The sequence below is a fragment of the Symphalangus syndactylus genome, chromosome 24 (assembly GCF_028878055.3).
Source record: "Symphalangus syndactylus isolate Jambi chromosome 24, NHGRI_mSymSyn1-v2.1_pri, whole genome shotgun sequence".
NCBI classification, from domain to species: domain Eukaryota; kingdom Metazoa; phylum Chordata; class Mammalia; order Primates; family Hylobatidae; genus Symphalangus; species Symphalangus syndactylus.
In genome coordinates this window covers 36,555,222-36,578,443 of record NC_072446.2, presented here as the reverse complement: position 1 = coordinate 36,578,443, position 23,222 = coordinate 36,555,222, and the positions used below count along the sequence as shown (strand labels likewise).

General features: G+C 43.9%; 1 protein-coding gene across 14 annotated transcripts in view; it reads left to right on the top strand.

Moving 5' to 3' along the window:
• CNBD2 (cyclic nucleotide binding domain containing 2) overlaps positions 1 to 23,222 on the top strand; it is a 77,861-nt gene that overhangs the window by 39,479 nt on the left and 15,160 nt on the right. For all 14 annotated transcript variants that reach the window (XR_010119407.1, XR_010119408.1, XM_055266205.2 and 11 more), the window contains 3 exons: positions 1,572 to 1,686; positions 13,411 to 13,588; positions 16,244 to 16,364. Coding sequence is in view for 12 of the 14 variants with exons in the window: in XM_055266205.2 (XP_055122180.1) it covers positions 1,572 to 1,686; positions 13,411 to 13,588; positions 16,244 to 16,364 (414 nt within the window). In the remaining 2 variants the exon portion in view is untranslated. The remainder of the gene's footprint in view (positions 1 to 1,571; positions 1,687 to 13,410; positions 13,589 to 16,243; positions 16,365 to 23,222) is intronic.

Genomic DNA, 23,222 nt, shown 5'->3' with positions numbered 1-23,222 from the left:
AGAGTCTGTTTTATGTAAATGAATTCGTTGATGAAAAATTGTAGATATACATCTTATATGTTCGTAGAGAAAGGTTTGAAATAATATTCACTAATACGTTACTACTAGTTATTTCTGGGTGTCAGGACTAATGTAGTTTTTATCTCTATGTTTTTCTGTCTGGTTTGAATATTTTTAAACTTTCAATTTTGGAATAGTTTAAATTTATAAAAAAATTATAAGAACAGTACAAAGAACTCCTGTAGCTGGGACTACAGGCACGCACCACCTTGCCCAGCTAATTCAGCTAATCTTTTTTTTTTTTTGAGACAGAATTTTGCTCTTGTTGCCCAGGCTGGAGTGCAATGGCGTGATCTTGGCTCATGGCAACCTCTGCCTCCTGGGTTCAAGCGATTCGATTCTCCTGCCTCAGCCTCCTGAGTAGCTGGGATTACAGGCATGTGCCACCATGCCCAGCTAATTTTGTATTTTGTATTTTTTTTTTTTTTTGAGACAGAGTTTTGCTCTTGTTGCCCAGGCTGCAGTATAATGATGTGATCTTGGCTCACCGCAACCTCTGCCTCCTGGGTTCAAGCGATTCTCCTGCCTCAGCCTCCCGAATAGCTGGGATTACAGGCATGTGCCACCACACCCGGCTAATTTTGTATTTTTAGTAGAGGCAGGGTTTATCCATGTTGGTCAGGCTGGTCTCGAACTCCTGACCTCAGGTGATCCGCCTGCTTTGGCCTCTCAAAGTGCTGGGATTACAGGCGTGAGCCACCACGCCTGGCAATTTTGTAGTTTTAGGAGAGATGAGGTTTCACCATGTTGGTCAGGCTGCTCTCAAACTCCCAACCTCAGGTGATCCACCTGCCTCAGCCTCCCAAAGTGCTAGGATTACAGGCGTGAGCCACAACGCTGGCTTAATTTTTGTATTTTTAGTAGAGACAAAATAATTTTGTTTTTGCCATGTTGGTCAGGCTGGTCTTGAACTCCTGGGCTCAAGTGATCTTCCCACATCAGCCTCCCAAAGTGCTGGGATTACAGTCCGTGAGCCACTGTGCCTGGCTTATATTTAGTTCTTATGCTTCTTCAGTTACTTGAACTACTTATGGTGAGTAAATAACGTTTTTATTAAAAAAGAAAAGAAAAAAAAAAAAAAGAACCAGGCTGGGCGTGGTGGTTCACACCTGTAATCCCAGCACTTTGGGAGGTCGAGGCAGGCAGATTTCTTGAGGTCAGGAGTTTGAGACCAGCCTGGCCAACATGGTGAAACCCCATCTCTACTAAAAATACAAAAATTAGCCGGGCATAGTGGCACATGTCTATAATCCCAGCTACTCAGGAAGCTGAGGCAGGAGAATCGCTTGAACTCAGGAGGCAGAGGTTGCAGTGAGCCGAGATTGCCCCATTGCACTCCAGCGTGGGTGACAAAGTGAGACTCCATCTCAGACAAAAAAAAAGAACCTGAAACCACTTGCATTAAGCAAATAAAATGGGATAAGATGCAATTCAGAGAGATTTTCTTCAAAGCCTGGCCTGCCTGGAGGCTTAGGGGTTAACCCTTTTGCTGTGTCCCTTGCTGTGTTCAGGGCAGCTGTGAAGTCCTGCGGCTGTTGGACCTTGGGGCCTCCCCTTCCTACCACAGATGGGTCTGGCAGCACCTGGAGCTGATAGATGACAGGCCTCTGAAGACCCACCTGAGTGGTAAGCCGCCTTGGCCTGTCTGACAGCAGGGGGCGCCGGGGCCTATCCTGTTTCCAGTTCCCAGCCCACAGAGCCTTAGAAATCTAGAGTCAGCCGACCTGACAGCGTATATCATCTGCGCCCTTCTACCAGCGGTGGAAACCCGGCCTGCAAGGCCCTGCCCTCCTTTCCAGCCTTTTTTTTTTTTTTTATTGAGCCTTTTCCCTTTTGCTGTTCAGGTTCTCCCACGTGACCATCAACTCCTTGTCTCACATATCCCCCGCCCTTTTTTTCACCCAGCTCTCTTCTGCTTTTTAAAATTTATTCATTTATTCATTCTGTCTCTGGATTTGCCAATGATGGACTTTTCATATAAATAGCATCATACGTTATGTGGCTTTTTGTGTCTGACTACCTTCACTGAGCACCATGTTTTCAAGGTCTATTTATGTTGTAGCAGACATCATTTCTTCATTCTGTTTTATGGCTGAATAATATTCTAATGTATGCATATACCACATTTTTTTTGTCCACTTATCAGTTGGTGAATGGATTGTTTTCACTTTTTGGCTGTTTTGAATGGTGTTGCTATGAACATTTGTATACAAGTTTTTGTGTGAACATATTTTTAAGTTCTCTTGGGTATTACCTATATGCCTAGGAGTGGAATTTCTGGGTCATATGGTATCTTAGTCAGTTTCCTATTTCTATAACTGAATATCTGAGACTGGGTAACTTATAAAGAAAAGAAATTTATTTCTTACAGTTCTGGAGGCTAGGGAGTCTGAGGTTGAGGGGCTGCATCTGGTGAAGGACTTCTTGCTGGTGGGGACTCTTCAGAGTCCCGGGGCAGCAAAGGGCATCACATGGAGAGGGAGCACTTCTGTCTTTGAGATCTTAGACTACACATTCTTCCTTGAAGAAGTCTTCCTGATTTCTCATGCTGGACCAGATCTTCCATCCTCTGCTATATCCCATTCAAGTACCCTTCAAGTACCATTCAAGTACTCTTCCGTGTTATATAACCCCACTGAAATCATACAACTGAGTCTGAAATGCTTATTAAACATTTGTTTCCCTTGCTAGAATATAAGCTCTATGAGGGCTTTGCATTCCCAGGGCCTCGTATGGTGCCTGGCATCTAGGAGGTGCTCAGAAGCAAATTACAGGGTTAATGGATAAACATATTTCAGCTGCTGTATGTGGTTTGGACGCATCCCAGGCTGTGAATGTATGTGTACTCTCCACAGCCTTATCCAAACTCATATATCTAGTAACAAGTATGAATAACAGTGATCATTTATTGAATTCTAATTGTATGTTTATTATGTTAGCTTGACTGTTTATACATATTGCATAATTCTCATAATGGCTCTCTTTTTGTTGTTTTTTTTTGGAGACAGAGTCTCACTCTGTTGCCCAGGCTGGAGTGCAGTGGTGCAGTCTCAGCTTACTGCAACTTCTGCCTCCCAGGTTCAGGCAATTCTCCTGCCTCAGCCTCCCGAGCAGCTGGGATTAAAGGCACACGCCACCATGCCCGGCCAATTTTTGTTTTTTTAGTAGAGATGGGGTTTCACTATGTTGGCCAGGCTGGTCTTGAACTCCTGACCTTAAGTGATCCGACTGCCTTGGCCTCCCAAAGTGTTGGGATTACAGGCATGAGCCACCGCACCTGGCCTAATAACTCTTTTTTTTTTTTTTTTTTTTTTGAGACAGAGTCTCGCTCTGTCACCCAGGCTGGAGTGCAGTGGCGTGATCTCGGCTCACTGCAAGTTCCGCCTCCCAGGTTCATGCCATTCTCCTGCCTCAGCCTCCCGAGTAGCTGGGACTACAGGCCCCCGCCACCACGCCCGGCTAATTTTTTGTATTTTTAGTAGAGACGGGGTTTCACCGTGTTAGCCAGGATGGTCTCGATCTCCTGACCTCGTGATCCGCCCGCCTCGGCCTCCCAAAGTGCTGGGATTACAGGCGTGAGCCACTGCGCCCGGCCTAATAACTCTTTAAGAAGGTACGATTGTACCGTCTGACACATGAGGAAACTGGCTCATAGGGCAAATAAGTAGCAATGTAGGACTGTAGAGTTGGGATTCCAACCCAGGGACAACTGGTTCCAGAGCCCAGACTTTCTTCTCTTCGTAAACATCTCCAGCCTTCTTCATTCTCCATTTCCTGTTGTTGGACATAGACATTGTCAAGTGGCAGCCTCTGGAACTGGCCAGGGTGATAACCAGGCTTCTTGATTCTAGGGTAGTATTGTTTCCATTCACAGCTCTGTGATGGCATTTTTATTTATTCTTTTCCCCTTCCATCCTCTGCAGATCTTTTTGTGTCACCCACTTGGGTCAAGGACCCCAGCCCTCAACAGGTATTTGCAGTGGCTCAGATGTCTTATCTCTTACCTCATGCTCAGTACTGGCATGCTTCCCCCCACATCCCTTGAGATTGTAATCTATGTATCCTGGTCCCTCCTCCCCAAGGATTGCCTTATAGATACAGCCAGTCCTCCTGAGATTAGAACTGAGGCCAACACAGGGAGGCAGAGAAGGGTGGAAAAAGGAGAGGTTGGAGCTGAACAGAGCTGGGTTTGAGTCCCATTTATTAGCTGGGTAGCTTTGGTGAGTACTCAAAGTCTCTGGGCCTGGTTTCTTCATATCTACCTAGTGTCATGGTTAGCAGCACAGGCTCAGAGTCCACTGCTTCTGTTTGAATACAGGGTCCTTCTCTTATAGTGATGTGATACTGGGCAAGTGGGCCCTATGTCCACGTGTACCAGTGCCCTCAGAGTCTGTAAAATGCAAATAATGGTCCCTACCTCGTAGGATTGTAATGACATTAAGCAAATTAATATATAAAAACTCTTAGAACACTACCTGGCTGCATAGGCAGATGGCAGATGTTTGTTATCATTACCACACAGGCTACTAGGAAGGCCGAGTGAGATGATGTATGCATGAGGCCTTATAAGTACTCAGTAAATGTTTCTTCTCATGTCATTTCTTGTTTGTCACTTTTCCACTGTCAATCCACCAGAGAAAAAGCAGCATACCACAAATTTTGATATGTTGTATTTTCAATGTTATTCAGTTCAAAATACCTTTAAATTTCTCTTTTGATTTCTTCTTTGACCCATGGAATATTTAGAAGAGTGTTTAGTTTCCAAACATTTGGGGGATTATCCAGCTATCTTTCTGTTATTGATTTCTTTTTTCTTTTCATTTTTTTTTTTTTTTTTTTTTTTTGAGAGAGAGTCTTGCTCTGTTACCCAGGCTGGAGTGCAGTGGTGCAATCTCAGCTCACTTCATCCTCCACCCCCCGGGTTCAAGCAATTCTCCTGCCTCAGCCTCCCGAGTAGCTGGGATTACAGGCACGCACCACCAAACCCGGCTAATTTTTGTATTTTTAGTAGAGATGGGGTTTCAGCATGTTGGGCAGGCTGGGCTTGAACTCCTGACCTCTGGTGATCTGCCTGCCTCTGCCTCCCAAAGTGCTGGGATTATAGGCGTGAGCCACCGCGCCTGGCCTCTGTGACTGAATTCTAAGATAACATACTTTATATGATTTGAATCCTCTGAAATGTATTAAAACTTGTTTTATGGTCCAGAATATAGTCTGTCTTGGTAAATGTTTCATTTGCATTTGAAAAAAACTTGCTGTTTTGGGGTGCAGTGTTCTATAAATGTTAAGTAGGTGAAGTTGGTTGATAGTATTGGTCAAGTCATCTGTACCTTTATAACTTTCTGTCTACTTGCTCTATCAATTGCTAATAGAGGTCAGCGTGGTGGCTCACGCGTGTAATCCCAGCACTTTGGGAGGCTGAGGCGGGCAGATCACCTGAGGTCAGGAGTTCAAGACCAGCCTGGCCAACATATAGTGAAACCCCATCTCTACTAAAATAATACAAAAATTAGCTGGGCATGGTGGCACATGCCTGTAGTCCCAGCTACTTGGGAAGCTGAGGCAGGAGAATTGCTTGAACCCGGGATGTGGAGGTTGCAGTAAGCCAAGATCGTGCCACTGCACTCCAGTCTGTCTCTCAAAAAAAAAAAAAAAAAAAAAATTCTTAATAGAGTTGTTAAAATCTCCAGCCATAATTATAGATACATTTTTCTCCTTGTATTTCTGTCTGTTTTGCCTCATATATTTTGAAGCTCTTTTATTATATGCATAGACGTTTGGGATTGAACTCTTAATCATTATGAAATGAACTTATTTGTCCCTGGTAATATTCTTTGCTCTAAAACCTACTTTTTCTTATATAAATTCAGCCACTTCTTTTGATTTAATGTAGCTTCCTTTTGATTAGTATTAGTTTGGTATATCTTTTTCCATCCTTTTGTGTTTAACCTATTTGTGTCTTTATATGTAAAAGTGAATTTCTTAAAGGCAGCATATAATTGGATCTTGCTTAAAGACCCAATTTTTATTGAGATGTTTAATCATTGACACTTAATGTTAATATTGATTATGGTTGGATTTGACTCTACCATCTTGCTATTTTTTTTTTCTATTTGTCACATCTATTCCCTTTTTCTTCTGTTTTTCCCTGCCTTTTGGATTATGTATTTTGTATAATTCAATCTTATTTTCTTTGTTGACTTATTAGCTGTTTGTGGTATTATTTTCATGGTTGCTTTATGATCATTGTATATACTTTTAACTTATCACAGTCTACCTTTAAGTGATATTATACCACTTCATGTATAGAATCAGAATCTTACAATATATTTCCATTTTCTCCTCCTAGATATTATGCTATTGTGATATATTCTACTTTAATGTATATTAAAAACCTTACCATACATGGTTATTACTTTTGCTTTAAACAAGTATCTTTTTTTTTTTTTTTTTTTTGAGATGGAGTTTTGCTCCTGTTGCCCAGGCTGGAGTGCAATGGTGCGATCTCAGCTCACTGCAACCTCTGCCTCCTGGGTTCAAGTGATTCTCCTGCCTCAGCCTCCCTAGTAGCTGGGATTACAGGTGCCCGTCACCATGCCCAGCTAATTTTGTGTATTTTTAGTAGAGACAGGGTTTCACTATGTTGGCCAGGCTGGTCTTGAACTCCTGACCTCAGGCAATCCACCCGCCTCAGCCTCCCAAAGTGCTGGGATTACAGGCATCAGCCAGCACACCCAGCTTAAGCAAGTATCTTTTTAGTATATTTAAAAAATAATAAGAAAAGACTCTTACGTTAACCTACATAGTTACTATTTCTGATGTTCTTTGTTCCTTTGTATAGATCCAGATTTCTACCTAATAACCACTTCCTTCTGCCTGAAGTACTTCCTTTGACATTTCTTGTATTTCAGGTCTGTTAATGATGAATTATTTCAGCTTTTCTATGTCTGAAAACTATTTTATCTTCATTTTTGAAAGAAATTTTTGCTGGATATAATATTCTAAGTTTACAGGTTTTTTTCTTTCACTACTTTAAAGATGTTGCATTAAAGTCTGTTTTTTGGCTTGCATTGTTTTCAGCAAGTCCGTTCACATTTTTATTTATTGTTTTCAACAAGAAGTTCGTTAACATTTTATTTATTTATTTATTTATTTATTTATTTATTTATTTATATTTTTGAGACAAAGTCTCACTCTGTTAGGCTGGAGTGCAGTAGTGTAATCTCAGCTCACTGCAACCTCTACCTCCCTGGTTCAAGCGATTACCCTGCCTCAGCCTCCTGAATAGCCGGGACTACAGGCATGTGCTACCATACTTGGCTAATTTTTGTATTTGTTGTTGTTGTTGTTTGTTTCTGAAATGGAGTCTTGCTCTTGTCGTCCAGGCTGGAGTGCAATGGCATGACCTCGGCTAGCTGCAACCTCCGCCTCCCAGGTTCAAGTATTCTTGGGCCTCAGCCTCTCGAGTAGCTGGGATTATAGGTGCCCGCCACCACGCCTGGCTAATTTTTGTATTTTTAGTAGAGATGCGGTTTCGCTATGTTGGCCAGGCTGGTCTCAAACTCCTGACCTCAAGTGATCCACCTGCCTTGGCTTCCCAAAGTGCTGGGATTACAGGCATAAGCCACTGCACTTGGCCAACATTTTTATTTTTGTATAACCTCTTTATATAACCTTGTATATTTTCTGTACACGGTGTACCTTTTTGCTTTGGCTGATTTTGAATTTTTTTATAATAGTTTTAAGCAATTTGATTACGTTGTGCCTCGGTATAATTTTTGTCATGTTTCTGTGCTTGAGGTTCATTTAGTTTCTTGGATTCCTGGGTTTGTATTTTTAAAATCAGATTTGGAATATTTTGACCATGATTTTTTCAAAAAAATTATTTGTCTCTCCCTCTCCTCCACTTGGAGAACTCCAATTACATGTATATTGGATTGCAACATGTATATTGGATTGCTGTGTTTCACAGCTCACTGATGTTCTGTTCATTTTTTTTATTCCTTTTTTTTTCCTCTGTGTCATTTTGGATAGTTTCTATTGCTATGTCTTCAAGTTTTCTAATCCTCCTTCTGCATTGTCTAATCTGCTGTTAATTCCACCTAGTGTACTTTTCATTTTAGACATTTTAGTTTTTATATCTCAAAGTTTGATTTGGGTCTTTTTATAATTTCCACAACTCTACTTAATATACACAATATTTTTTCCTTGGAATATAATTATAATAGCTCTTCCAATGCCCTTATGTACTAATTCCATCATATGTGTCATTTCTGAGTCAGTTTCAATTCATTTTTTTCCTTTTCACATAGTTTATATTTTCCTACTTTTTTGTGTATTCTTCATGATTTTTTAATACAATGCTAGAAAATGTGAATTTTGGGTACTGCATATGTTTTATTCCTATAAATATTTCTGAACGTTAAGATGTAGTTACTTGGAAGTATTTTGATCTTTTCAAGGCTAGCTTTTAAATTTGTTATGTGGGTCAGAACAGTGTTTAATCTAGAGCTAGTTTCCCATTCATGAAGTAAAACCATTTTGTGTATTTCAGAATGCCCCATGACTTGGGAGGTTTTCTATTCTAGTTATTGGGAACAGGACTATTTCTGGTCCTGTTTGAGCTCTGATGATTTATTCTTCTAATCATTTGGGGTGATTCTTTCCCCAGCCTTGGGTAGTATACTATGTAACAAATTGCCCCAAAACTTAGCAACTTAAAGTAACAGACATTTACTTCTCCCAATTTCTGTGAGTCAGAAATTTGGGCATAGCTTAGTTTGGTGCTTCTGACTGAAGACCTCTTATGACCCAGCTACTTGGGAGGCTGAGGCAGGAGGATCATTTGAGTCCAGGAATTCAAGACCAGCTTGGAAAACATAGCTGGACTCCATCTAAAAAAAAAAAAAAAAATCTCTTGAGGTTGCCATTGTCAGCCAGGGTTGTGGTCTCATCTGAAGGCTCATCTGGGAGGGACCTGCTTCCAGGCTAATTCACATGGCCATTGGCCAAGTGTCTGGCCTCATAGGTATCTCTACAGGGCTGTTTCATGACATGCTTCCCCAAGAATGAGAGAGAGCAACAGAGAACATGCCCAAGATGGAAGCCACAGTTTTTTTATAACCTAATCTCAGAAATAAAATCTCATCACTTCTGCTGTATCCTGTTAGACGTGAGCCCAACCCACACTTAATGGGAGGGTATTACACAAGTGTGTGACTAGTAGGTGGTGGGGGTCACTGGTGGCCATCTCAGAGGCTGCCTACCACTGGTAGTTTCCCAATACACATGTGCTGATCAATACTCAGCTGAGTGTCAAGGGAAACTCTCTGCAGATCTTTGGAATTCTGTCTCTACGCAGCTCTCTTCTCTCTGGTTCCCTGCTCTGTGGACTCTAGCTGCCTTGCCCTCCCCTGACTATGTCTTCTGTCTCATCAATTCAAGGAGATTGCTGGGCTCCATCTGAGTTCCCCCTCCCTGCACCATGGCCCAGAAAATCTTTAGGCAGCAAGCTGGGGCAGTAATAGGGCTCATCTCATTTGTTTTCTGTCTTTCATGGATGATTGTCCTTTATTGCCTGATGTTCAATGCCTTTTTTTTGTTTTTTTTTGGGGGACAGGGTCTCACTCTGTCACCTAGGCTGGAGTGCAGTGACCCATTCATAGCTAATTGCAGCCCTGACCTCCTGGGCTCAAGCAGTCCTCCCGCCTCTTCTGAGTAGCTGGGACTATAGGCATGAGCCACCACACCCACCTAATTTTTTATTTTTTTGTAGCGAGAGAGTCTCACTATGTTGCTCAGGCTGGTCTTGAACTCCTGGCCTCAAGGGATCTTCCGACCTCAGCCTCCCAAAGTGCTGAGATTACAGGCATGAGCCACCGCATCCATCCTTCAATGTCTTTAAAACAATTTTTTCCATAAATGTTGCCCAATATTTTCAAGTAGAAGAGAAAATTTAGTCCCTATTATTCCATCTTGGCTGGACGCAAAAGCAGAAGTCTAGATCTATGTTTTTAATAGTTGAGTTTTATTCTATTATATGCATATATCATAATTAATTTAATTACCTTTTACAGATATTTTGAATTCTTTTTCAAATGTTCACCCTACTGTGGCAAACTTCCTGGTGTGTTTATCTTTGCATCTGTGTGCAAGGAAACGTATTAAACAAATTCTGAGAATTACTGGATCAAATAGTTCAGCGGTCCCCAATCTTTTTGGCACCAGAGACTGGTTTCGTGGAAGACAATTTTTTCACAGATGGGGGCAGGTGGTGACAGTTTTGGAATGAAACTGTTCCACCTCTGATCATCAGGCATTAGATGGAGCACACAACCTAGATGCCTCTCATGCACAGTTCTCAATAGGGTTTGTGCTCCTGTGAGATTCTAATGCCGCCACTGATCTGACAGGAGGTGGAGCTCAGGTGATAATGCTCATGCACCCGCCACTCATCTCCTGCTGTACAGCCTCATTCCTAACAGGCCACGGACGTGTACCAGTCCATGGCCAGGGGATTGGGGACCCCTGAAATAGTTAATCCAGTGCATACTGGCTACGTACATTTAAAATGTTGATAGATGTTTTTGAAGTGCCTTTCCGAAAGATCATACTCAGGGCTTTTTATATGTGTTTTGTTAAGCCAGACCTACTCCTTGTGGAATTTGGATTTATTCCCAGTAACATTAATTTGAGTGGCCGGGCATGGTGGCTCACACCTGTAATCCCAGCACTTTGGGAGGCCGAGATAGACGGATCATGAGGTCAGGAGATCAAGATCATCCTGGCTAACACGGTGAAACCCTGTCTCTGCTAAAAATACAAAAAAATTAGCCGGGCGTGGTGGCAGGCGCCTGTAGTCCCAGCTACTTGGGAGGCTGAGGCAGGAGAATGGTGTGAACCTGGGAGATGGAGCTTGCAGTGAGCCAAGATCGAGCCACTGCACTCCAGTCTGGGCGACAGAGCAAGACTCCATCTCAAAAACAAAAACAAAACAAACAAACAAAAGACATTAATTTGAAGAGTTGATTCTCATACTGGAGATTTTTTTTTCTTTTTTTTTTTTTTTGAGATATAGTCTTGCCCTGTCACCCAGGCTGGAGTGCAATGGCACGATCTTGGCTCACTGCAACCTCTGCCTCCCAGGTTCAAGCAATTCTCTTGCCTCAGCCTCTGAAGTAGCTGGCATTACAGGCATGCGCCACCATGCCCAGCTAATTTTTTGTGTCTTTAGTAGAGATGGGGTTTCACCATGTTGGCCAGGCTGGTCTCGAACTCCTGACCTCGTGATCTGCCCGCCTCGGCCTCCCAAAGTGCTGGGATTATAGGCATGAGCCACCACACCCGGCTGGAGATCTCTTTTTTAATCAATGTTCTTGACGTATAATTTTTATATAATAGAGTGCACATATTTTACGTGTATAGTTAAATGACAAATTAGAAAAAAAATTCTTTTTGAGACAAGGTTTCACTTTGTCACCCAGTCTGGAGTGCAGTGGCATGAACATGGCGCAATACAACCTTGACCTCCCAGGCTCAAGTAATCCTCCCACTTCAGCCTCCTGAGTTGCTGGGACTACAGTCATGTGCCACCATACCCTGCTAATTTTTGTATGTTTTGTAGAGACGGGGGTTTGCCATGTTGCCCAGACTGGTCTCGAACTCCTGAGCTCAAGCGATCCTCCTGCCTTGGCCTTCCAAAGCATGGGATTACAGTGGTGTGAGCCACTGTGCCCGGCCATAGTTCCATGACAAATTTATACCTCTACAATCAAGTTATAGAACATTTCCATCACCCCAAAAAGTTCCCTTGTGCCCCCTCCCAGTCAATCTCTACCCCTCACCCTTGCCCTAGGCAACCACTGATTTGTTTTCTATCATTATAGGTTAGATTTGTCTTCCTATGGTTTCATATAAATGAGATCATACAGGCCGGGCGCGGTGGCTCATGCCTGTAATCCTAGCACTTTGGGAGGCCGAGGCAGGCGGATCACGAGGTCAGGAGATTGAGACCATCCTGGCTAACACGGTGAAACCCCGTCTCTACTAAAAATACAAAAAATTAGCCGGGCATGGTGGCGGGCACCTGTAGTCCCAGCTACTGGAGAGTCTGAGACAGGAGAATGGCATGAACCCGGGAGGTGGAGCTTGCAGTGAGCAGAGATCGCGCCACTGCACTCCAGCCTGGGCGACAGAGTGAGACTCCTCTCAAAAATAAATAAATAAATAAATAAATAAATAAATAAATAAGTAAATAAATAAATAAGGTCATACAGTATGGACTCTTGTATTTGGCTTCTTTTACTTAGCATGCTGAGTAGTTTACTCCTTTTTATTTCTGCATTATATTTCCTTCGAGTTTTTATTTTATTTTATTTTAAGAGATGAGGTCTTTCTATGTTGCCTAGGCTGAACTTGAGCTCCTAGGCTCAAGCAATCCTCCTGCCTCAGCCTCCTGAGTAGCTAGGACTCAGGTGTGCACCACTGCAACTGGCTTTTGGTGATCTTTTTAAATAATTCTCATGGAGGGCCTATTATATGCTGGCACTATGCTAGGCATATCACATACTTTATCTGTAATTCTTTTTTTTTGAGGCAGAGTCTTACTATTGCCCAGATTGCACATAGTGTTGTGAACACAGCTCACTACAACCTCAACTTCCTGGGCTCACGCAATCCTTCCATCTCAGTGTCCCCAGTCGCTAGGGCTACAGGTGGGCACCGGCATGCTTGGCTAATTCTTTAATTTTTTGTAGAGATGAGGTCCTGCCATGTTTCCTAGGCTAGTCTTGAACTCCTGGGCTCAAGTGATCCTCTACTTTGGCCTCCCAAAGTGCTGGGATTACAAACATGAACTACCATGCACAGCCTGTAATTCTTACAATAGTTCTATGAGGGCTCTAATGATTATATGACTTGTCCAAGGTTCCATGACCAGTCATCCGTTTATCTTTTATTGCTGACTCTGCCCCAATTTGAAAGCCCAGTTTGAAGGCCGGGATAAGTGTGGTCTGTTAATGGAATATATGAGCTTTGAATCCAAGAGACCTGAGTTCAAATCTAAGCTTTAACCTTTTTCTGGGTGACTTGAGCTCTCTGCTGTTCATCTTATCTCTTAAAGTATGTTAATCACCCTTCTCCAGATGTAATAGATGTAAAGGCTCTAGCACAGGGCCTGCCACCCAGGGACATTACATGGAGGCCACAGTGTTTTATCTTTTTTTTTAAAAAAAATTTCCCCATGTGCTAGACCGTCCAGGCAGGTTCCTGTGATAAGCTTCACCTACTACCGCGATAACCATCATATATGCAAAGATCCATAAGTATCTTTTCCTGTGCTTTCTCTAACAGAATACTCTCCTATGGAAAGATTTAAGGAATTCCAGATCAAATCATATCCTCTACAAGACTTTAGCTCCTTGAAACTTCTGCATCTCAAAAAAGCCTGGGGGCTACAGGGGACAAGCTTCAGCAGGAAGATCAGAACCTCAGGAGACACTCTTCCCAAGATGCTGGGCCCGAAGATCCAGTAAGCTCAGCCCTTGGCAGATAGACAGGTCCAGACTGTGGTTGCAAAGGGAGATAATATTTATATGGCAGAATGTCAGGGATGTGGAGAGGGGGCAAAGATGGAGGACACAAGTCAATCCCAAACGGTTGTGCATGAGGCAGCCTAGAGATGTCCTGGGTCTGAGAGCCAAGACCTGCATTCTCCACCTGTAACTCACAAGGCTACGTCAGGCATTCAGCCACTTCTTTTCTCAGGGCCTCAGTAACCCATTTAAGGAAGAAGGGGCTGGACAGATCTTCTGGCTCTGACATTCTGTCAGTCTATGTGTTTCTGGGCCCTTTTGATTCTGAGCTACTTCAGAAAATTCTGTCCATCTAAGGAAGGCAGTTATAGCATAGTAGATAAGAGCCTGTGTTTGGAATTAATCCTGGCTTGGCCACTTATTTTAGCTCTGTGTCCCCAGGCAAAGGACTTGACCTCTCTAAGCTGTATTTCTTGGTAGATAATAGCATCTAAGTGTTGGGGTTGTTGCAAGCCAGCAATTAAATGAGATAATGATAATTATAGTTAACACTTACAGAATACTTTTTGTAGCTGGGCATAGTGGCACATACCTGTAATCCTAGCTACTCAGGAGGCTGACACAGGAAGATCGCTTGAGCCTAGGAAGTTGAGGCTGCAGTGAGCTGTGATCTTGTCACTGTACCCCAGCCTGGGCAACAGAGCAAGACCCTGTCTCACTTTTTTTTTTTTTTTTTGAGATGGAGTCTTGCACTGTTGCCCAGGCTGGAGTGCAGTGGCACGATCTCTGCTCACTGCAAGCTCCGCCTCCCGGGTTCACACCATTTTCCTGCCTCAGCCTCCCGAGTAGCTGGGACTACAGGCACCTGCCACTGTGCCTGGCTAATTTTTTGTATTTTTAGTAGAGACGGGGTTTCACCGTGTTAGCCAGGATGGTCTCGGTCTCCTGACCTCGTGATCCACCCGCCTCAGCCTCCCAAAATGCTGGGATTACAGGCGTGAGCCACTGCGCCTGACCAACCCGTGTCTTAAAAAAAAAAAAGAAAAAGAAAAAGAAAACAGGCTGGGCATGGTGGCTCATGCCTGTAATCCCAGCACTTTGGGTGGCTGAGGCGGGTGGATCGCCTGAGGTCAGGAGTTCGTGACCAGCCTGGCCAACATGGTGAAACCCCGTCTGTACTAAAAATACAAAAATTAGCTGGGTGTGGTGGCGGGCGCCTGTAGTTCCAGCTACTTGGGAGGCTGAGGCACAAGAATCGCTTGAACCCAAGAGGCGGGGGTTGCAGTGAGCTGAGATCACGCCACTGTACTTCAGCCTGGGCAACAGAGTGAGACTGCATCTCAAAAACAAAACAAAACCCCTTTTCTGTGCCCAGTACTGAATTATCTAATTTAATCTCTATCACAACTCTACGAGTACTATTATAATCATTCCCATTTTTCAGGTGAGAAAACCAAGGTACGGAGAGAGATTAAGTTGTTTGTTCCAGGTTGCGCAGGTAGAAAGTGGCAGAGCCAGGATTCAAACCTGAGCAGCTCAGTGTTGTTATCGGTATGATTGTCACAACTGGTGTGAGGCGGATGCACATTGGGGTGCTGTGCTTTTGTTTTTTCTGGAGAGACTGAAGAGCAGGAGACTCAGTGGGGACCAGCCTAGAATCAGCTCACTGCTGGGCCCAGAGCAGCACAGCCCCCTCCCCCTGCTACTTTTGAAATTGAAGTGTCATAATGAGACTAACAATGGCACCAGTGTCACAATCCCTGCATTCCTACAAGGGCCACTTCACATGAGTCCTTTGTCTGTTAACATTTCCAAGCTCCTGGCCTCCATAACGAGCACCCTGTGACTTTTGAGGTGTTATGGATAATCCTTCTGAAGAATCTAGGTTGCAGTGAGCCAAGATTGTGCCACTGCACACTCCAGCCTGGGCGACAAGAGCAAAACTCTTGTCTCAAAAAAAAAAAAAAAGAAAAGAAAAGAAATTCCTTCCTCTTGGCTGGGCGCAGTGGCTCACGCCTATAATCCCAGCACTCTGGGAGGCCAAAGCGGGTGGATCACTTGAGGCCAGGAGTTTGAGACCAGCCTGGGCAACCTTGTGAAACCCCATTTCTGCTAAAAATTAGCTGGGCATGGTGGTGGGCGCCTGTAGTCCCAGCTACTTGGGAGGCCGAGGCATGAGTATCATTTGAACTCCAGAAGTGGAGGTTGCAGTGAGCAGAGATCCCATCAGTGCACTCAAGCCTGGCAACAGAGTGAGATTCTGTCTCAAAGAAAAAAAAGAAAAAAAAAAGAAAGAAATTTCTTCCTCATGCTGAGCATGAGAGGGCCAGCCTGGACTTCCCACCCATTAGGCCTGGCTTGGCTGCATGGGATCATCAGCCCCTGCCTCCAGGAGAACAGCCCTCAGGTGTTTATGGGGAGGGCCTGTATCACCTTCCTCTCCCAAGTCTCCTCTTTTGCACCCTCCAATTCCTGACAATGGGAGTCAATCTCTCCCAGGGCTTGATTTTGAGTTTTCTCGCCTTCTGGGGAAGCTGTGAATTCCCCAGGGAGGGGAGCCCTCCATGTGCAGAAGAGTGAGGGCTGATTAGCCAGGGCCTCAGGAGCAGACTGTGTTACAGATGAGCCTCTAACAAGCTGTCACATTTCAGATCCAGGCGTGCTCAGTCGATCAAATGTGCCATGATCAATACCAAGGTTGGTGAGCTCCCCAAGGAGGCTGCAGTGGGGGCCTACGTGAAGGTGCACACTGTGGAGCAGGGAGAAATTTTGGTGAGTGTGCCAAGAGCTTTGTTCACCATGGAGTACGTAACATGAATGGGCTGGAATGTTAAGTAATGACAGTAAAGGTTTAAAAACACTTCCCTCCATATTTGATGATATTAAGGAATTATGTTGATTTGTAAAGATGTGATAAGAATAGGCTGGGCGCGGTGGCTCACACCTGTAATCCCAGCACTATGAGAGGCCGAGGTGGGCAGATCACAAGGTCAGGAGTTCGAGACCAGCCTGACCAACATGGTGAAACCCTGTCTCTACTAAAAATACAAAAATTAGCCGGGCATGATGGTGTACACTTGTAATCCCAGCTGAATCCAGGAACAAGGCAAAGATGTTCCCTCTTACCACTCCTGTTCAACATTGTACTGAAAGTCCTAGCTAGTCCATTCAAGAAAAGGAAATAAAAGGTATACAGATTGGGAAGGAAGAAATAAAACTATCTTTGTTTGCAGATAACATTATTGTCTATGTAGATAATTCCAAACAATTTTTTTAAAAAGAAAAACCTCCTGAAACTAATGAGATTATAGCCAGGTCACAGGATACAAGATTAATATACGAGAGTCCATTGCTTTCCTTATACCAGCAATGAACAATTGGAATTTGACATTAAAAAACACAATACCAGCTGGGCACAGTAGCCCCAGCACTTTGGGAGGCTGAAGCGGGCGGATCACTTGAGGTCAGGAGTTCGAGACCAGTCTGGCCAATGTGGTGAAATCCCGTCTCTGCTAAAAATACAAAAATTAGCTGGGGCCAGGCATGGTGGCTCACACCTGTAATCCCAGCACTTTGGGAGGCTGAGGCAGGTTGGATCACTTGAGGTCAGGAGTTCAAGACCAGACTGGCCAACATGGTGAAACCCCATCTCTACTAATAATACAAAAATTAGCCAGGCATGGTGGCACACACCTGTAATCCCAGCGACTCGGGAGGCTGAGGCAGGAGAATCACTTGAACCTGGGAGGTGGAGGTTGCAGTGAGCTGAGATCATGCCATTGGACTAAAGCCTGGGGGACAAGAGTGAAACTCTGTCTCCAAAAAAAAAAACCAAAACCCACACCAAAAAGCCAGGTATGGTGGCAGGCACCTGAAATCCCAGCTATTTGGGAGGCTGAGGCACAAGGATTGCTTGAACTCAGGAGGCGGAGGTTGAAGTGAGCCGAGATTGTGCCATTACACTCCTCTTGGGTGGCAAGAGCGAAACTCCATCTCAAAAAAAAAAAAATTAATAACAAATAAATTACCTAATATTTTTACAGAATCTAATTTCTAAAGAATTCAATTCCTAGGCCAGGCATGGTGGCTCATGTCTGTAATCCCAACACTTTGGGAGGCCAAGGTGGGCGGATCACCTGAGGTTGGGAGTTCAAGACCAGCCTGACCAACATGGAGAAACCCTGTCTCTACTAAAAATGCACAATTAGCCAGGCGCGGTTGACACCTGTAATCCCAGCTACTCGGGAGACTGAGTCAGGAGAATTGCTTGAACCTGGGAGGCGGAGGTTGCAGTGAGCCGAGATCACGCCATTGCACTCCAGCCTGGGCAACGAGCGAAAATCCGTCTCAAAAAAAAAGAATTCAATTTCTAAGGAATCCATTATGAAAAGGCTAAATATTGCGTGATTCCAATTCTATGACATTCTGGAAAAGAAAAACAATATAGAGATAGTAAAATCATCAGTGGTTGCAAGAGGTTTGGAGTTCAGGAGATGGGATGAATAGGTGAAGCACAGGGGACTTTTAGGGCAGTAAAATTATTCTCTATGGTACTGTAATGGTGGATACAAAAGCATTTGTCAAAACCCATTTAATTTTACAGCACAAAGAGTGAATCTTAATGTATGCAATTTGTTAAAAAAGAAAAAAATTGGCCTAGTGGCTGATTAGCGTAGTGGCTCACGCCTGTAATCCCAGCACTTTGGGAGTCCGAGGCAGGCGGATCACGAGGTCAGGAGATTGAGACCATCCTGGCTAACACGGTGAAACCCCATCTCTACTGAAAATACAAAATATTAGCCGGGCGTGGTGGTGGGTGCCTTTAGTTCCAGCTACTCGGGAGGCTGAGGCAGGAGAATTGCTTGAACCCGGGAGTCGGAGCTTGCAGCGAGCAGAGATTGCGCCACTGCACTCAAGTGTGGGCGACAGAGCGAGATTCCATCTCAAAAAAAAAAAAAAAAAAAAGAAAAAAATTATCTAGGAGGTCAGTGGATCTGAGGAAGGAATACAAACTATGACAAGATAATCTAACCATTAGAAATGGATGAAACCATCTCTATGAAGGAGTTGGGGGGAAAAGATGCTGACTTAAGTAACTTTGGAAATGAGTGGAGCTGGTAAGAGTAAAGCAAAAAGGAACTGTGTCTGAGCACTGTGCCCTAGTGATAAAGCTGTTTCTCATGAAGGTAGGGATTAACAATACTTCTACTACTATACATGTACACAGTGTTAACACTGAAATGAATCAGTTCAGTAAATGGATGGCAGAGGTTGGGAGCCAGGTTTTTCACAATTTAAGCAGGAATATGTAGAAAGCAGGGGGAGCCTAGAATGCTCCATGTAGTAATGGATTAGAGTTGAAAACATCAGTAGACACTCAAATTTAACTCAGTATATACTTACAGATAATTATGTATAGAAATATGTATAGGTAGGCCAGGCATGGTGGCTCACGCCTGTAATCCCAGCACTTTGGGAGGCCGAGGAGGGCGGATCACGAGGTCAGGAGATCGAGACCATCCTGGCTAACACAGTGAAACCCCGTCTCTACTAAAAATATAAAAAAAAAAATTAGCCGGGCATGGTGGCAGGCACCTGTAGTCCCAGCTACTCAGGAGGCTGAGGCAGGAGAATGGCGTGAACCCGGGAGGCAGAGCTTGCAGTGAGCCGAGATTGTGCCACTGCATTCCAGCCTAGGTGACAGAGCAAGACTCCATCTCAAAAAAAAAAAAAAAGAAATATGTATAGGTATGGGTAGAAACATACAACTGTTTTGCTCTGTCAGATAATAGGGCCTAAAAGAAATGATACCCTTCCAGCAATGAGCACACTTAGCACTTGGATCTTGGTTGGTCTCTTTTCTTTTCTTCACTTTTCTTTTCTTTCCTTTTTTTTTTCTTTCCTTTCTTTTCTTTTCTTTCTTTTTTTTTTTTTTTGACAGAGTCTTGCTCTGTCACCCAGGCTGGAGTGCAGTGGCACCATCTCTGCTCACTGTGACCTCTGCCTCCTGGGTTCAAGTGATTCTCCTGCCTCTGCCTCCTGAGTAGCTGGGATTACAGGCATGCGCCACCATGCCTGGCTAACTTTTTGTATTTTTAGTAGAAACGGGGTTTCACCATGTTGGCCAGGCTGGTCTGGAACTCCTGACCTTGTGATCTGCACACCTCGGCCTACCAGAGTGCTGGGATTACAGGCATGAGCCACTGTACCTGGCCTCTTTTATTCTTTTTAAGAGACAGGGTCTTGCTCTGTCACTCAGGCTGGAGTGCAGTGGCAAGTGATCATGGGTCACTGCAGCCTTGAACTCCTGGGCCCAACCAATCCTCTCACCTCAGTATTCTGAATAGCTGAGACTACAGGTGTGTGCTGTCATGCCCAACTAATTTTTTTTATTTTTTGTTAGAGACAGGGTCTCACTATGTTGCCCAGGCTGGTTTGGAACTCCTGGCCTCAAGCAATACTCCCACCTTGGCCTCCCAAAGGGCTGGGATTACAGGCGTGAACCATCGTGCCTGGCCTCCATACTGTTTTTCATGATGGCTGTACTAATTTATATTCCCACCAATAGTGTGTGAGGGGTCCCTTTTTTGCAAATCTTTGCCAACATTTGTCATATTTTGTCTTTTTGATAGTAACCATTTTAACAGGTATGACTCAACATCTCATTGGATTTTCAATTTGCATTTCCATGATGGTCAATGATGTTGAGCATTTTTTTCATATACCTGTTGGTCATTTGTATGTCTTCCTTTGAGAAATGTCTATTCAGAGTTTTTGCCCACTTCTAAACCAGGCTATTTGATTTCTTGAGACTGTGTTGTTTAAGTTCATTATACATTTTAGATATTATCTTCTTATCATATGTACAGCTTGCAAATATTTTCTACCATTCTTTAGGTTGTCTTTTTACTTTGTTGGTTGTTTCCTTTGCTATGCATGAGCTTTTTAGTTTGATGCAATCTCATTTGTCTATTTTTGCTTTTGTTGCCTGTGTTTTTGGGGTCATACCCAAAAGACACCATTGCCCAGGCCAAGGTCAAGAAACCAGATCATGATTTCTAATACAATTTCCCAATAAAAGGAACAAGGGCTCTTTGGAAGAATGGTTGAATCTAGGACTAGGGCAGGAAATACACAGGATGAGTCTAGAACATATTGTAAACGCCAGAAAGTAAGGAAGAGCTGGGGGAGGGGGCAGGAACTACTTTAATATGGGAGCATGTCCAAGGGACATGGGGGCCACCTAAAAGATCTCCCAATGGTCAAAGCTGAAACAATTTGAACAACAAAGTAAAGCAGTGTTGGATTATAACCAAAAGTACAAAATAAACATTCATGAGTGCATATTGATATAAATGAATTAATAATGAATTAATAAATGGAGGAGAAGAGACAAATCTCCCTGCAGAATAAATTTCAAGCAATTTATGTAGATACGCTGTCTTAAAGGAGAGAGAGCCTAACTCTCTACTTAAATGTGGGCCATGCATAGGACTTCCTTCCAAAGAGTACAGTATGGCAAGGGGGGAATGAAGTAACTTTACAGTGGAAAAAATCTGAAAAACACAGCCAGATCATCAAGGCCAACATCAACAGTAAAGCATCATGTTGATAGTATTGTCCCTTGATAGGATGTGATGAAAATGTCATTTAACCTCTGTGGCCATCCTCTCAATATCTTATAACTCCGGTTTAATCATGAGACATGATTAGAAGAAAAACATGAGACAAATTTTAACAGTGTGGCATCCCACAAAATACTCAATGAGTACCCTCAAAACTGCCAAGGCCATCAAAAATGGCCTGAGAAAATGCCACAGCCAAGAGGAGCCTAAAGAGCCCTATTATTAAATGTAATGTTGTATCCTGGATAGGATAGTGGAATAGAAAAAGGGCATTAGGTGAAACAGGAAATCTAAGCAACTCATTGACTTTAGCTAACAATAATGTAGCAGTAGAGGTTCACTAATTGTAACAAAGACATACCCATGTAAGATGTGGGAAACCAGATGTAGGGTATATGGGGACTCTCTGTACTATCTTCTCAATTTTCCTGTAAATCTAAAACTGTTTTAAAAAATAAGACCACCAGGCCGGGCACAGTGGTTCATGCTTGTAATCCCAGCACTTTGCTAGGCTGAGGCGGGTGGATCACCTGAGGTTGGGAGTTTGAGACCAGCCTGGCCAACATGATGAAACCCCGTCTCTACTAAAAATACAGAATTAGCCAGGTGTGGTGGCATACACCTGTAACCCCAGCTACTCGGGAAGCTGAGGCAGGAGAATCGCTTGAACCCGGGAGGCGGAGGTTGCAGTGAGCCAGGATCGCACCACTGCACTCCAGCCTGTGTGACAGAGTAAGACTCCGTCTCAAAAAAAAAAAAGGAATCCAAGGCTGGGCGTGGTGGCTCACACTTGCTGAAGCCCAGGAGTTCGAGACCAGCTTGGACAACAAAGCAAGACCCTGTCTCTACAAAAAATTAAAAAGTTAGCTGGGCATGGTGACATTTGCCTATGATCCCAGCTAATTGGGAGGGTGGGGTGGGAGGATTGCTTGAGCTTGTGAAGTCAAGGCTGCAGTGAGCCATGATTGTGTTACTGTACTTCAATCTGAACAACAGAGTGAGAGCCTGTCTCAAAAAAAAAAAAAAAAAATGCAGTTGTGGGAGCGAGGGCAGTATGGATGACCACGCTTGGCTATGAGCTGATCACTATGGAAGCTGGGTGGCAGGTGCCAGAGCTGAATGAGAGAAGGAGGAGCAGTGTGCAGGTGCAGAGGTAGGGTGGGAGAAGGGCTTTCCAGGAGGAGCAATGGGCCTTGGCCCATCTGTGCCTGCAGAGGGCTGTCTCCTGAAGCCTCGTGTGTGGTTATTCGGCATCTGGGAAACTGTTCCCTCACCAAGCCCTCTCCTCTGTTCCTCTGTCACTTTCTCCAAGGTTGTCCTTACGCCATTCTCCCCATGTGTTATGGTGAACTGTGCATGCTCCTTCCCTCCACTCACACCAGCCTGTATGTCCTCAGGGCTGGGAAGGTCAGTCCAGTACTGTCTGGGAGGTCCAGTCTCTAGCACAGCCCTCTGTCAATGCTGATTATTTTTTAGCTTTTAGAAAGTGCTTCCTTTTGTTTAGTAAAACATTGCCTCCTACAACTTTAAACTAGCTCCTCTCCTCTCCCTGCCCTGTCCCCCAAAACAGAAGAAATCCACTTCCTTAGCATGTGATGCCCTTAGGTATTTAAAGAATGCTGTTTTGTTTTTCATTCAGCATTTATGTAGCCAGGCACAGTGCCAGTGTTCCATTAATTATTTTCATATTCACACAGAGTGGCCTCTATTCTTTCGGTCATTCTTCAAGGGGCATAGTTTCCAGCCTTCCAGCCCATTGCTCCTCCTGGAAAGCCCTTCTGCCTGCCCCACCTCTGCACCCACACACTGCTCCTCCTGCCACTCAGCTCTGTCACCTGCCTCCCAGCCTCCCTAGTGATCAGCTCACAGCCAAGCATGGTCACCCACACTCCCCCCACCCCCACTACTGGATTCATTGTTTCAGTGGTCTTATTTTTTACAACAGTTTTAGATTTACAGAAAAACTGAGAAGATAGTACAGAGAGCCCCCATATGGCCCACGCCC